Raw genomic sequence first — 14,496 nt, 5'->3', positions numbered from 1 at the left:
TTCAGAGTTTCCTGGTAACATTGTGTATAGTTCAAGATCGTTACTAGATTTCGAAAGAAGTATCCTTCAATCAAGGAAAGTAATAATTTTAATGACAGCAAAATACTGTTAAACATTTTATTTTTGCTGAAACATTTTTTTTGGCATTTCAAGATATCAATTCAAAATTGATTCTAATGCACTAGTCTGAAGTCTGTGACCCTAATTTTTTTATACAGGACCTTTGAAATTTTATTTACTTAGGTACTGGACGCACTATGTTTTATATTTTCTCTTATTGAGGACTTATGAGAAGTTTTATGTAAGTGTATATATCTATATGGAGTCTAGATATTCTGTCTCATCACTGTGTCCATGTGAGACCTGAAGTGTCTTATTATTTCAGTCAGATGTGTGGGTATATAAAATAAAGGAATAAATCTCCATGTGGTTACATCCGTAGAGTTTTCCATTCCAGACATCTTGCAAATTATCATGGTTTTCATTATGTCAGAGTCAGTTTCTTTGCAATTCCCACGTTTTATTAAGAAGAAAAAAATGAATCAATTTGAATTAATGAATTTTTCTCAAGGAAGAGAATTTATTGGGAACAGGAGACAGGAATCCATTTCAATACTCTTTTATCTTCAATATTGTGTCATATATCTATGCAAATCTTATCATCAAAGAGAGGGTTTATTGTTTAAAGATGGCTGGAGGATTGCTTTGCCTTGAAAGAATGAAAACCTATCCAACTGTTTTTGACTTCAGCTCACCTATTTGGCTGTGTTGAATATTTGTTTTTTTACAGGGTATTCAGTGATGTTGTTCAGGGGAGTTAGCCTTATTTTGAATAAATGACAATCCCCTTATGTACTAAAATGGCAGGTCCTGAAGGTGTTCTGTAGTTGAAACACTTGAACCATTTGACAATTCTTTTAATTTTTGGTACATAATTAGGACAAAATATACCAAATAATAGCTGAGAACCCCTGCCAATTATTTAAATTTCTGCATTAAAGACAGCATATATCTCAAACCGTTAGGTTTGGCCAATATCTTTCAATTGCTGAAATATCCTTATTATAAGGCCTTCAAAAGTCTCCAAGTGATCATAGTTGTCAGACGACTCCATGTAAGGGTTATTGTTCTTGAGAGGTTAAAATTGAAACTTCTTTTTTTTTTTTTTTTTTTTTTTTTTACAGTTTTCAGGCTATATCTTGAAAACTATGATAGATAGAATGAAACTTTCAGTTGCTGAAATGATTCTTACTATAAGGCCTATAAAAGTCTCCAGGGATCAAAGTTGTCCAATGACTTCATATAAGAGTTATTGACCTTGAAAGGCAAAAAATTATGTTTTTTGCAGTTTTCAGTCAATATCTTGAAAACTATATTAGATAGAATGAAACTTTCGATTGATGAAGTGATCCTCATGATAAGTGCTACCATGGTCTTCATAGAGTCAAAATTGTTGGACCACTTCTTGTTAGAGTTATTGCCCTTGAAAGGCAAAAAAATTAACCAGGTGAGCGATTCAGGCTCCTGGGAGTCTCTTGTTTTATTTAATATTTGTTTTCAACTTAGCATTTACTAATTGTATATGTTTATTTTCTTCAGGCAACAAACCTACACAGATTTAGAGTACACAGTTATGGAAGTCCAACCTTCTGTGATCATTGTGGCTCATTACTATATGGTCTGCTACACCAAGGACTTAAGTGTGACGGTAGGTCTCATTGATTTATACAGTGACACCTGACTAAATAGAACCATATTGAATGTATTAAGATTTATATAAGTTCTGGCAAATGATTTGTATACTAACCTTTGAATTTGAATAGCTTTAAATGGGGAATTCAAAATAAAAATTTGTTTATAACTTGTCAGAGCTCATTGAGGGGACTGTTCAGACAGGTAACATTATTATCTTGAAAATAATATTAATGAAATATAGCTGTGTAGTCGAGGTTAGATGGACCAATGTTTCTTCAAACATTCCAGATTGTCATAAAAATAAAAGAGTTAACCACCCTTCAGAACAAAGTAGAATCAGCATCCTTAAATAGATAGATTTTAACTAATAAATGTAGTTTCATTTTTGGTTAAAATCTTTTTAAATGTAGAACCCAAATTTTTGAAGGTCATAGTTCAAAGGTCATGGTCACAGACTTTTTTTTTTACAAAGCAAGGGAAGTACATTGCTGTTTCAAGTTGATGGCAGTTAGCCATATGAATGCAAAGATCTCTGACTCCAATGTCACAACACTGGAAGTTTGCCACACAATTTGGAAGCCACTTGACCTTATGCTTTCACTAATATGAATTATTGTTGAGTACTAAGGGGTATTACAGAAATGTAGTAAGTTAATGTTTGTAACATTCTACTGTGTTGTTAGGCAATGGTAATTTGATATGCTGAGTCATAGTTATTGGCATGAGTATCATTCTAATATCTAAAACAATTTTCAATGATGAAGAATTGGTATGGGCATTTAATTACTTGTTTAACATGAAACATTTATATCAATTTATTCTATGTTATTTGCTGTTCATGATTTCAGCTGCATTCTTTTGTTGTGTTACGGGTTTATAGTCTCTGAATAATTAAGGTCTGTTCTCTAGGGGAAAGTTCTGTTTTACACTGGTGCACATGTATTTGTAACAGTGTTATATATCAGCTTTTTAGTGATGTTGATACTTCTTGTCAGTGGTTGTCTTAGTATTCTGATTTTTATCTTGTATTAGATAGTCATTTGGATGGTACGTTTATTGCATATGGAATAATTCCTCCTGTAAAATTTGGCAGTTTTTAAATCAATGGAAAGAGTTATACTCCTTCAAAGATATTTGTTTCTATGTGTCTTTAGTAGCCGGTATATATAGAATCAACAACTACATCAAGTTGTTTATGGAAATTACTCACATCGAGAGAAATTTCCATAATTGATGAGCTAAAGTTGTAGATTCTGTTTCTTTTAATTTTTCAAAACAAAAACTTAGGCATCTGTGTCACAGTGGAAATTCTTGCTATCTTCTGTCTATGATGTCAACAGTTGTTACGGGAGAACAACATAAAAAAATGTCACAACATTGCTTTTGACTTTCAAGATTTTATAGAAACGTGATATATTCACACAACAACCAATCGGTCCTTTCTTATTTGGCCAATGAGTGCCTGAAAACTTGAACTTCCCTAGAGATGAGAAATATTTTTCTCACACTGGTCAAGAGGTGTAAAAATCGATTATAATTTATCAGATACAAGTTAACATTTTTGCACTTGTTTGGTCAATAAAAAGTATAATTACATTTTTCGTACTGGTACTTTAATATCAGCAATCTTACATCAATGACCTACATTTCTATTTCAACTGTGTAGTATACCAGTAAAATTGTTTCCTTAGTGTTCTGTCTAGCCAAGGTGTTCGTGACCGTTTATTGCCAGACAGTGTGACACATTGAATCTCATCAACTCTGAAATACCCATTACGTTATTGAAAATGAGTATGGGGCACTCTTTTTGGTACCATTCTTATCCTTTAGCACTTGCCTCGTTGAATCATTGGTTTAATTATTTGCATGAGTGAATACAGATAACACTTAGTTTGCTTGACAATGAGAATCTTGTCATTCTCATGACCAGTCAATAGTAATTCCATTGTAAATCTGGCTTTTCTGCTCTGTTCCATAGTCCAATCCTGTCTGATTCTACAGAAATTATAATATTATGATTGTAAGCATCTACAAGGATTAGTACCATTACCATTGTAGAATGTGTAAGAGTTGTTGAAAATCTGTTTAAATGGACAGAAGTTTTTCGTTCATTAATAATTTGAAAATGAAACCTGCCTAAACCAGATTATGAATAATTCCAAAACCTGCCTTAACCAGACACGTTTTAAATCAGTTTAAATGTATTTTGAACTTTGGTAAACTGAACACCTGTCTAAACCAAACCAGTCCAAAAAGGGTTTGGTTTAGACAGGTTTCACACTGTTATTTGGCCATTGCATATTCTAGGACAAATTTGTAGTTCTTGGGAAATTTGAGTTCATGACCCAATGCTACTATCAATATCATGTATCCTTTAAAATGGTATTCCACTAACCGAGTTTGTTTCATTGTTTCCTTACTTGAAGGGATTTGAAAGGTACCATATTGTATTACTACGATGGGTCATTTTGTTGGTATGATATTTGGCAATTTTGATGCTAAGGTATATGAAATATTTTGCTGTTTCTAAATTTGATGGACGCTTGGCATTGCACTAAGTATTTAAGACCAGAGCAAATATTTTGCAAAAGTACAAGGTACATTAAGGGATGTTTTTGTCCCCTTCTAAGCGGAATTTCAAAACATGGTAGTAGAATGTTACCAATCTGCATTTATGTTAAGGACTTAATGAAGGACAACAGCATTACCAAATTACCGGTATAATTTTTTAGGAAGTTCTTGTTGAGAATCGATTAGTTGAACACATTTAAAAGCTGAAGTTTTTGCAAAATCAGCTAAAATTTGGTACAAAATTGATCATTTTTTCGATTTTGTGATGTCTGTGCCAATGAAGACCCACCAAATCTTCAGGAATTCTGATAAAATAGACAAAAATGCTTCAGAATATTAAGAAGTCACATGAGCCTACATTTGCCCAGACACTTTTTTTCATGTTGAATGGGAATTTGCTTCCTGGTTTTGTAAAATTATAGAAAATCAGCTAATTCGACCAATGATTATGAATTGAATGTGCAATATTGATGATTTATAAATATAGACAGTTCAACTATAGATTTAACAATTTTGTTCAGCCAGTAAAAGTTTGCTTTGATTGAAGCATCAATTTTCAGGAAAATAAAGGGCCAATTTCACCCGTTAATGTATGTCACCCTTTATTTTGGCATTTTTAGACAGATCCCTTAAATGCTAAAATTAGCAACCACCCAAAAAATTTCTTACTGTATGGTATTATTAAAGACTCTCAACCAGTATGGTAGCCATTATGGTGACTATGTGTTTGATAGATTTTCATATATATTCCTTATTGTTAATTTTAATGGTCCTTTTCTATCACCTGTGCCTCAAATCTCAAACCTCTCTGACTGTATAAATCTGTCTGTTTTTAGAGTTTTTTTCCCCACACAATCAGACAATAGTAACACATTACCCCAGACAATGTAAGACAAAGTTGATTGGACATTTAATTTGATAGATTTTAGACATTTTGTTTTCAATTACTCTTGGTCTGGTGAATTATTGGCCCAATTATTGTTTTGTCTGGATACAGATGGTGCTTGATCACAAATTGGATCCACAATGCATCAGTAGGCTGGCCTAATGTCAATCGCTTCTACTAATGAGGAGTATCTCAGTTGAATAATATTGTGTCTTACCATCACAAAGAAAGATGTAGTAAGGAATATGTCCATATAAGAATCTGGCAAAAAAAAAATAATACTATAAACATAACATTTTAAATGCAACTTTTTTGAAGCATTCCAAATCCAATATTTGGACTTTAACATATATGACCAAGTTTGTTCAGGCTTAAAATGATTGAATGCATAATATTAGTTAATATTTTTTCTTTCTTCTGTACAAATTATAGGGTAGTTTTCAGTTTTGACAATTCTATTGTGTATGTTTAGAGATAGGGTTCAGCCTAGTTTCCTTCAGAAAATTTAATCTATATTTTTACAGGAGCATTTCTTATTCAGATGTTTCAGAAATTATCAGTAAGGATATATTGTGAAAGTACTGTTGTTCATGGGGTACCAATTTTCGTGGTTTTTGTGGGTAAGCCAAACCATGAAATTTGGTTTCCAACGAAAAGGAGAATCCCACTGATGTTTATACTTAATATCTCAAAACCATAAAGTCAAGAATCGGTGAACTGGTGTTTCTTTCCTAAACCACGAAAATTGGTATCCACGAATTATAGTACTTTCACAGTAATCTGTCAGGTACCTATATGGACATTTTTACCTATGAATTAGTAATTAGTTTATATTATTAATTCTAGAATTCTCATACTCTTAATGATTCTTAGAAGGACTTGTGCCTAAGTCTTATTGCAGGGTAAAATTAATCCACATCCTCTGACAGGCATTGTTTATTCACTGACCAATGTGTGCAAAGGAACTCAAATCATCATTTCTATCTTGAGAGTATCAATAATGTTTACTTAGGAAAAAAACAGCTATTAGGAAAAGCAGTACTTATGTCTCGCCTTCCTCAACTTTTGTTGCAGGCAAGACAAGAACTATTGTAGACTAATTTAATTCTGCAGTTGCCAATACATGTACAATATTCCAAATTCAGAAAAATGAGTATATTGACAGGTATTAAATTTCATGGTTTTGAAATATAGTATATTCTTTTTTAAGCAACTTATTTAAGTATTATATTGATTTTTCCCAAGTTCTAGCTTTTCAAGTGGCAAAAATATATTTTTTTCCAAATCAATGTTCGTATAAGCTTATTTCTTGCACTTTTAAGAAGTCTTTTGACCGATTTATCTTATTTTCAGGATTGTGCAGTATGGTATTTTTGGAAAAAAAAAATAAATAAATAAATAAAAAGTTGAGGATTATATGGGAAAGCTGATACAGAGATGTTCATAGTCAAGGTCCTTCCATAATTCAATATCAGGGGTAGATTTTGGCAGGCTGGGGCAGTGTGTGTGTGTCCTCCCTAACATTGACCAACATGGGTTTTCAATGGTAGAAACATTTGAATGCAGAAACAGATTTTAGTATTAAGTAGGGTATGGTAAGTGAAGACCTGAACTGCTTAAAAGGTCTGATAGCTCTGATCATTGTCCTCTTCAAACTTCAAATCTTGAATCCACCTTTGAATACATATCCAACTTTAACACACCAATTATTTTTTTTTATTTTTAAAGGCCATGTACCAAGGTTTTAATAATGATAAAATCCTGTGAGTGGGTGGTATATTGGAATCACCTTGTCTGTCATTCTGTCCTTTTGATTTTTATCCCTTCTGAATTTTATCATAATTATCTCAACTCACAATGGATGGATTGATTTTGTATGTGCTGTTTATAGATGGGCCATATGTTGTAAGCTGTTTAGGTTGCTGTCCTATATAAAGTTTCTGTAGGACTATATGGAATGATAGAAAATTGTTTTGGCTCAAAAATCTCTGCTGCTTCTGGATGGATTGAATTTAAATGTGATATGTGGGTTTATAAAGATGAGCACACATTAAGAGTGATTTCAGCTCCCCCCTTATGACGGAGTATCATGATAAAGTGTTCAACTTCAAGTTTAGTCTTTGCATGTGTAACCTGTGTTTAAACTGACCTTTCTAAGTTAAATTCAGTATTTTGCCCTATGAATATTCTTTTAATGCATGTTTCCTTTTTAGACCTAAGGAGTACCAGTTCTCTTCATATCTTTGCCATAGACAATAAAATACATTAGTAGGTAAAACTTATGTATGTTCCTAGACAACTGTTGTACAAATTGAGCAATTTGTAAGTAAGTAGTTTTATCACCTACTTAATTACAAATTGCTCACTTTTCAACAAGTATGAGAACTGTTAACAGTCCTTAACAGATATCGAAAACATTAAAATATAAAATATTGGAAAGTAAATACTGACTGACAACACGAAAAAACTGAGCAAAGCTACTAAGCTAAAAGTTACCTCCCCACACCTCACCCCAGTAACTACACTTCCAAAATACATAGTCTCTAAACAGGAAATTGACATAACTTCAGTCTGAACTCATATAAATATATATTTTATATATTATTTTTTATTAGCATATCTCAATTTTTCAAAATATATATTTTATATATATATAAAGCTGTCAAAATATCAAGTGACTACAACAAGCAGTTGCAGAGAAAACTGTGATAAAAATTGTGGATGAAGGAAAGACCACAAAGTGATGGATATAAAAACAAGGACTAAAAAAACTATCAAGATACATTCGTTTAAGACAATAGACTCTTTTGTTGTAAGCTAATGAGCATGCTCAGTATATACTTCTGCGAGGTAGGGCTTGGGTAGAACAAAAGAATTTTCCTCACGGAAATGTGTATTGAGCATGCTCTGCCCATGCTCATCGGGTAGTATACAGTTAGCACAAAAGGGTCTACATGTATAATTTTCGATATTGTATTTAACCTGAATCGTGTTCTTGTTGAGAATATTCTTTCACCCTAGCATATGAAAGATAGATGTAGTGTCATTAAGACATAAAATGGTTCATGATTCTCCCCATGTACCTATAATATAGTCACTAGAAATAGCATTCTACATCTGCTTTTGTTGTTACAAACCTAATCACTCCTCTCTCCTTATCTCCTAAATATTGTGTAGTCATCATGAAAGATCTTTTCAGCAACAGAGCTATCCATTTATTTAAGCTGTAATTGAAGTTTCACAAGTAGATTATTTAAAGAAGAAAATATAAGTTTAGGAAAATTAATATAAACTCTTGATTATTGGTCTAGAGGCTGTAGATGAAAGAGTATTATTCTGAGATGGATGTCACTTTTCTGGAAAATTGATGTTGTATTATATTTGTATTAGATGATTTCACTGTTAACTTCTCTGATAACAGGTTTGATATTGACTTACTACATCAATACTCATGTTTTATCACATGAAATTCTCTTTTTATTTTCTTATGATGAAGTAGATGACTTGACTTATTTTAAGAAATATTCCAGTATTATAACAGCTCCTTGTTCTCATTTGCTAGATTTCTGAGATGTTTTATTTGATATGCACAAGAGCAGGGGGTAGCTATACTTTCAAAACTATACATTTTGATAAATATATGTATATAATTGTTTCCTGACCGACTGGAAACCAAATTAGCATATCTCAATTTTTCATTTGTGGAAGAAAAATGTCCGGTGTACTTTATTGTATTACCTGTCCAGTTCCCTGCAGCAGTACAATGTTGGTACACAGATATGCCAGATACCTGAGTGTCTGTCTATCTGTTCTTCCATTGGTTAGCTTAATAAGTGCTCTAATGCTCTCCTTTAAACAATATTTTCTTTTTCACAGCTGTTTATATTGTCCAGATAAATATGCCAGGGAGTTTTGGTAATCAGAATTTAAAAATTCCGATAAAAGACTTCTATCAATGTGGGAGATCAAAATTACATCTACTTGTGTCTCATGAAGTTTGTGCTAATTCATTTTTGTCATTACAATTTTTCCTGTCATAAAATATTTCGTTGGGAATTAGGTTTTATAGCCATTTTATTTCTACCATACTTTTCATGTGGATTTAAATACAATTGTCTCAGCTAAATTTAGTTTACAGCAAAGGTTTCAAATAAAAAAAGAGTTGATATACATGACAATTCCAATGGGGAATCAGTAGATTATTATATTTTTTTTTATATCAGAGACTCCCATGGGTTTGAAGTCTCAGTATGTTATTTTTAACCTTACCATGTAATGGATATGATATATGAATCCGTGTCATTTTAACAGTTGTTTTGTTTTAAAGGAAATCCAATTTATTCAATGTGCTAATGGAAAAGACTACCAGTACATCAATACAGATGATCTGTTGATAAAAATACTAGTCTTAGGGCATATGATCTACATTAACAAAAGTTAAAGGCTAAAATGAAACTTTTTGTGCTTATGGTGTATGAATATAAAAACTTCTGCTTGTTAGGATATGTACTTGGTACATAACAATTAATATGGACTTTCACTTGTTGATAGTGTACAAAGACATAAGCTATGAACATAGTAGTAATATTCTGGTCTTTTGGTGTGTAATGACAAACTGGTATTTACAGACTTTTTTTTTGGTTTAGTGATCTGAAGTCTGATTCCATCCATGGAAAGTGTAATTATCTAAACCCATGAAGTTGTAGTATTTATATCAAAAATCTTACTAGTTATGTTACTAAAAGGGCTGTTTAAATGGTTTTCAATACACATTTTTAATGTTGATATCTATTAATATATTTTGGCTAAATTGAATAAACCCTACAGGCACTTTAAAATGTAATATACCATAACGAAATTTTCATCATTTCATATTTTTTTGTGTGAGATTAGATTTGGAACAAAGTTACTTTCGGAGTGATGAGAGTAGATCAGAAAGTTTCCATATTTAATTTTCCATTCCAAAAAGATCCATCATTTTTTTTTTGTCCTCTCAGCTTGAAAAAAAGGTATGAAAAGTGAAAGAGTTTTGATATCCTCCTCCCATTACTTAGGTGAAGGTATGATTTCAAGCTATTTTGATTTAAAGATAGAGGGTATTCTTTTAAAATCAATCATACAAACCTTATGTTCATTAGTAGTTCTAACCTAATACAATTGCTCTAGTTTTACTGAGTTGTTAACTTATTTCCTTACAAGAACATTGAAAAAAATATATCTGAGGATGAATGTAGGTAATTGTAGAATTTTTAAAAGACTGGTATTACTATTTGGAAACCAAAAGTGGTTAGATAAGACATGTTTAACCAGTAAGAAAGCAGTCAGTTAATGTACAAGTTGCTGAATGTGCCAAACACTGCTAACAAATACACTTTCATGGTTTTAGTTAGGACTAATCCTGTAGAAGACTTTCAATAGTTAAAATGTAGATGTAACTTCATGGACATATTTTAATATGTAGATATGCTTGAAAATATAACATGTCCTTATTTAATTCCTTGAAACCCATATATTACATCATAAGGAAACAGTAATACATAAGTATTCACGTATTTGAGGCCAAAGTTTAACAAAGGTGTAGATCTAAGTAGAAGGGCAACATTGTAATGTTCATAAAGGTTACCTTAATTCACCTTTGCCTAAACATTTTATGTCTCCACTCTTTCTGTCCATCAGTCTGCCTTTCTTTAACTTTTCTGTACCAGACTCTCTTTCTATTGGAGGAGATGCTAAGATTTTAGAATATTGATTTACATGAGGTCATTCTTTGTGTCACACCTTTCCAGGTTCCTCACTATCTACTTCCTGTTTACTGTGCAACTTTATTTGCACAAGTAGTTGAGTGGGTGTATTTTTGGCACAACATAGCTTGCAGCATCTTGTTTTATCAATGTACAATGTGGTCTGAATAAAAAATGACATATTGTGGAAGAAAGTTGCCATTATGTATTTATTTGGTTAGCAGGCTGGTATGCTGAATTATCTTACTTGCCAATGATTGTTTGGTATATTATACAGAAAGATCTTTGTTCCTAGTGGCTGAAAACATTGATGATAGATATTTATGCAAGAAATTTGTTCCTAGTTGCTGAAATCATTGATGATAGATATTTATGCAAGAAATAGGCTTCTGAACATAATATTAAAATAAGATTTATGTGTAGACTTTTAGTTTATGAATCACTATCTGCTTGTCTCCTGGTTTGACTTAATAAAACAGCTTAGAGATCCTCTTTAAAAAAAAAACCCTATCAATGTGGTTTTTAATCAGGTTTTAGAAATTCAAATGTTACATCTTACTCTGTGATAAGTTAAACGGATTGAAATATTTTTGTAACAACAAGGTGAAGACGCTTAAAACACTATTTTGTGCCTTCAAACAATATTGCATGACTAGAAGTAATATGTATTAAATTCTGTTGAAATATCATTTGCCGTGGTTAGCTAGAATGTTAGAAAATTCAGATGTGCAGCATTTTGACACGCACAGTCTTGATAAAAATTAAATTCCCATTCAGTAGTTTTATATATCTAGGGAATTAAAGCATGCAAGCACAGGAAACAAGAAAAATAACAAAATTGATGTAAGTAAGGCACCTTATAGAATAAATGTGTATATCATTAGTCAAACCAGTCTTAATCAAGAGTAAATATACCTATCTAAACCCAGCACTGAGTAAACTGAAAAATTGTCAGAGCCAAACTAGTGAACTAAATTCCATTGTAACTAAGCGGTAAATGAAATCAGAATCCATCTTTATCCAACAGTGAACAAATGAATACATTTATTAACCTTCTGGTGATCAGATTGATATTGTAAACACCTCAGTTAGACTCTGATACAAGCATACATGGCCTAGGAATAGTTTTTTTTTCCTTTCTGTAATGTGTTTTAATTCTAAATAAGGATGCTCTTACACAGAATTTTCAATCTGCAGTTTCAAAACACTGTGGTTGTCAAAGGACCTATATGATATATTAAGTCAGTTCAAGATCTTACATATATAAAAGAAGAACACAAGATATATTTTGCTTTTGTATTGAGCTCCAAAAAAGTACTTCTCCGTCTAAGAATCGGGCAAAATGTATATAAGGTGTAGCACATGAAGGGAAAAAACAAAGAGATTTTATTGCATTAACCAATTAATTATACCTGATAACCACCAGAAATAACCATCAAAGTGTTTGTAAAATTTGCGTCTTTAAGATATTGATAGGTCAAATTCAGTTGAAATGCACAATTGAAAAATAGTGGGAAAATTTTCCAGCACTCTTTCCCTATGTAAGCATTCAAAAAATATCTGTCACAGATGCTTCAGGATAAACTTAAATAGCTTTTTGGTTGTTTTCTAGATGTACTGAATATATTTTAGGCAAAAATGACTAAATTTGGGAAAATGATGTGCCACCCATTGCCTGATTCTTACACAGAATGGTACTTAAATGTTGTATTTCCCTAGACTGTATAAGTGAAGGGCAGAACATACATAAAAAATGTGAAAAAATTGTTTATAATGATGAATAATAATGATGTATTTAATACTGGTACATCTATTTCTTTGTGATATAGCCCTTCCTGGTTTTGTTATGGTCAATGTTTATTCTTCATGTTCATTTTCTGATGGTAAATATGTTTTTTTACCCTTTTTAATTACAGCACATAAAATGATGATCTTCAGGGTATGTTTAGTTAGTCTTTATGATTAGATCACCTGATGAACTACATTATGTTGTTTACTGGACAATTGAAAAAGAGATTTTAACTTTCTATCATTCCATAGGTATTTAGATCAGCTTTAAATTTCTTTCTTAAACCACCAAAGAAAGTTTCTCTTTTATATTTAATCAAAGAAGAACAGCTCTTTTCCATGAACATTATTATTGTATGCACTGTAAAATAGTATATGTAGCTGTAGTGGTTGTGATGTTTTATATGAGATATCTGAGGATAAGGTTTGTTGCTTTTTTATAATCAGAAATATTGAATTTTGACACCATGATTTACAGCTAGAGAGTGAATACCAAACCATTTCAGAAATCATTTCTCTGGATTTGTGGTAGTGAGGAATATTTATGGACTTAGATATTTGTCAGCTAATCAAGCTTTATGGTATTGGGTATCTTTGCCCAAAAAGGGTATGCATTTGGATAAAATTATAAATAAATATGTGAAGTATTGTCTAAAGTGTTGCAAGATTTGTTGTCAGAGAGCATTGTCTGAGAACTCAGGTCAATAGCGTCAATCAGCTTACTACCCTATTTACTTAATTACAGAGTAATTTTGTAGAAATTTTCCAAAGAAAAGGTTGCTTATTGCTGTAATTGCTTGATAAGTGGACTGACAGTATATCATTAGTAATTGGACCTTTGAATCTATATGGTATAAACTATTGCTTAATGATAATGGATAAAGGGAATACTGTTCCATCACTGTATCAAATACCTACGTTAACAGTCATTAGAGGCATGGTATATTGTATAATGTGGTATTATTGGCAACATAATCAACAGATTTTCCAGTTGTTCAATTTTATTTTGCAGATATTGTCTACTGATTATAGATTTGTTTCTAATCCTTTAATGGATTTCATAATTAGAGCTGGCTGGCTTTATATTAAGACATTTTTACTATTTTGAGTTTTATGTGAAGTGTCTTTCGAATATTTATGATCCATTAACGGCCATATAAAACGATAATAGAATAAAGTACTTATCTTGTTCTAATCTGAATCATTGCTTTATTTTGAGGAGGAATTTGCATGCATGAAGTGGAAAAAAAACAGGAAATGTTGAAAGGTTAGCCAGACACATAAACCATGGTGTTTGTCCTGTTCAGTGATCATTTATATAAGTCTGTATATGAACACAACAAAACACAAGACCTAAAAGGGTAGTCAAGCATATTCAGGGATATTGGATGTTTTTTTTACCTAAATGAAAGGTCCACTAGAAGAAAATGAAAGGTCCTCAGTTGGAAAGAGTAATCAAGGGAACTAAGGTTCTAGCGGTATTCATAAGAATGTAACCGAGTGTCAACGACCAGACACGGCAGACATACACAACAAAGAACATAAAGTTACTAAAATAATACATACAAAGTAACAAACGCAAAAGAGCAACTCAGACTCCACTAAAAACTGGGAGCATGGACCAGGTGCACCAGTAGGATAAGGATGAATATAAACTATGGTAGGTCCAAGGCCTAGGTAAAAAGCTTTAGTCACTGGAGAAAATGATTAGTCAGTGACTAAAATTACTAAGCCTAGAAAAACCATGGCATGACATATACTTTTGCAATGTAGAGCTTAGGGTTTGTCTGAAGAGTTTTTCTTAAAGAAGTATAT

General features: G+C 31.9%; 1 protein-coding gene and 1 long non-coding RNA gene across 4 annotated transcripts in view; one reads left to right on the top strand and one right to left on the bottom strand.

Moving 5' to 3' along the window:
* The window catches only part of LOC148619692 (calcium-dependent protein kinase C-like), a 97,834-nt gene that overhangs the window by 34,090 nt on the left and 49,248 nt on the right, over positions 1-14,496 (top strand). For 2 of the 3 annotated variants that reach the window (XM_088579868.1, XM_088579869.1), the window contains exon 4: positions 1,600-1,708. In XM_088579868.1, the coding sequence (XP_088435994.1) occupies positions 1,600-1,708 (109 nt within the window). Of the gene's footprint in view, positions 1-1,599; positions 1,709-12,808; positions 12,833-14,496 lie in introns of those variants that run through there. The other variant, XM_088579870.1, reaches the window with a different exon arrangement.
* LOC148619693 (uncharacterized) lies at positions 5,176-10,916 on the bottom strand. The gene is made up of 3 exons (XR_015921635.1): positions 10,776-10,916; positions 8,290-8,376; positions 5,176-5,413 (listed from the first exon to the last, which is right to left on the bottom strand). It is a non-coding gene; the product is annotated as an uncharacterized LOC148619693 (long non-coding RNA).

This window comes from Perna viridis, chromosome 4, assembly GCF_037379345.1.
Source record: "Perna viridis isolate PV_CMFRI_1.1 ecotype Kerala chromosome 4, ASM3737934v1, whole genome shotgun sequence".
NCBI classification, from domain to species: domain Eukaryota; kingdom Metazoa; phylum Mollusca; class Bivalvia; order Mytilida; family Mytilidae; genus Perna; species Perna viridis.
Note: the sequence above shows the minus strand (reverse complement) of the source record. Positions and strands in the feature narration are given on the sequence as shown.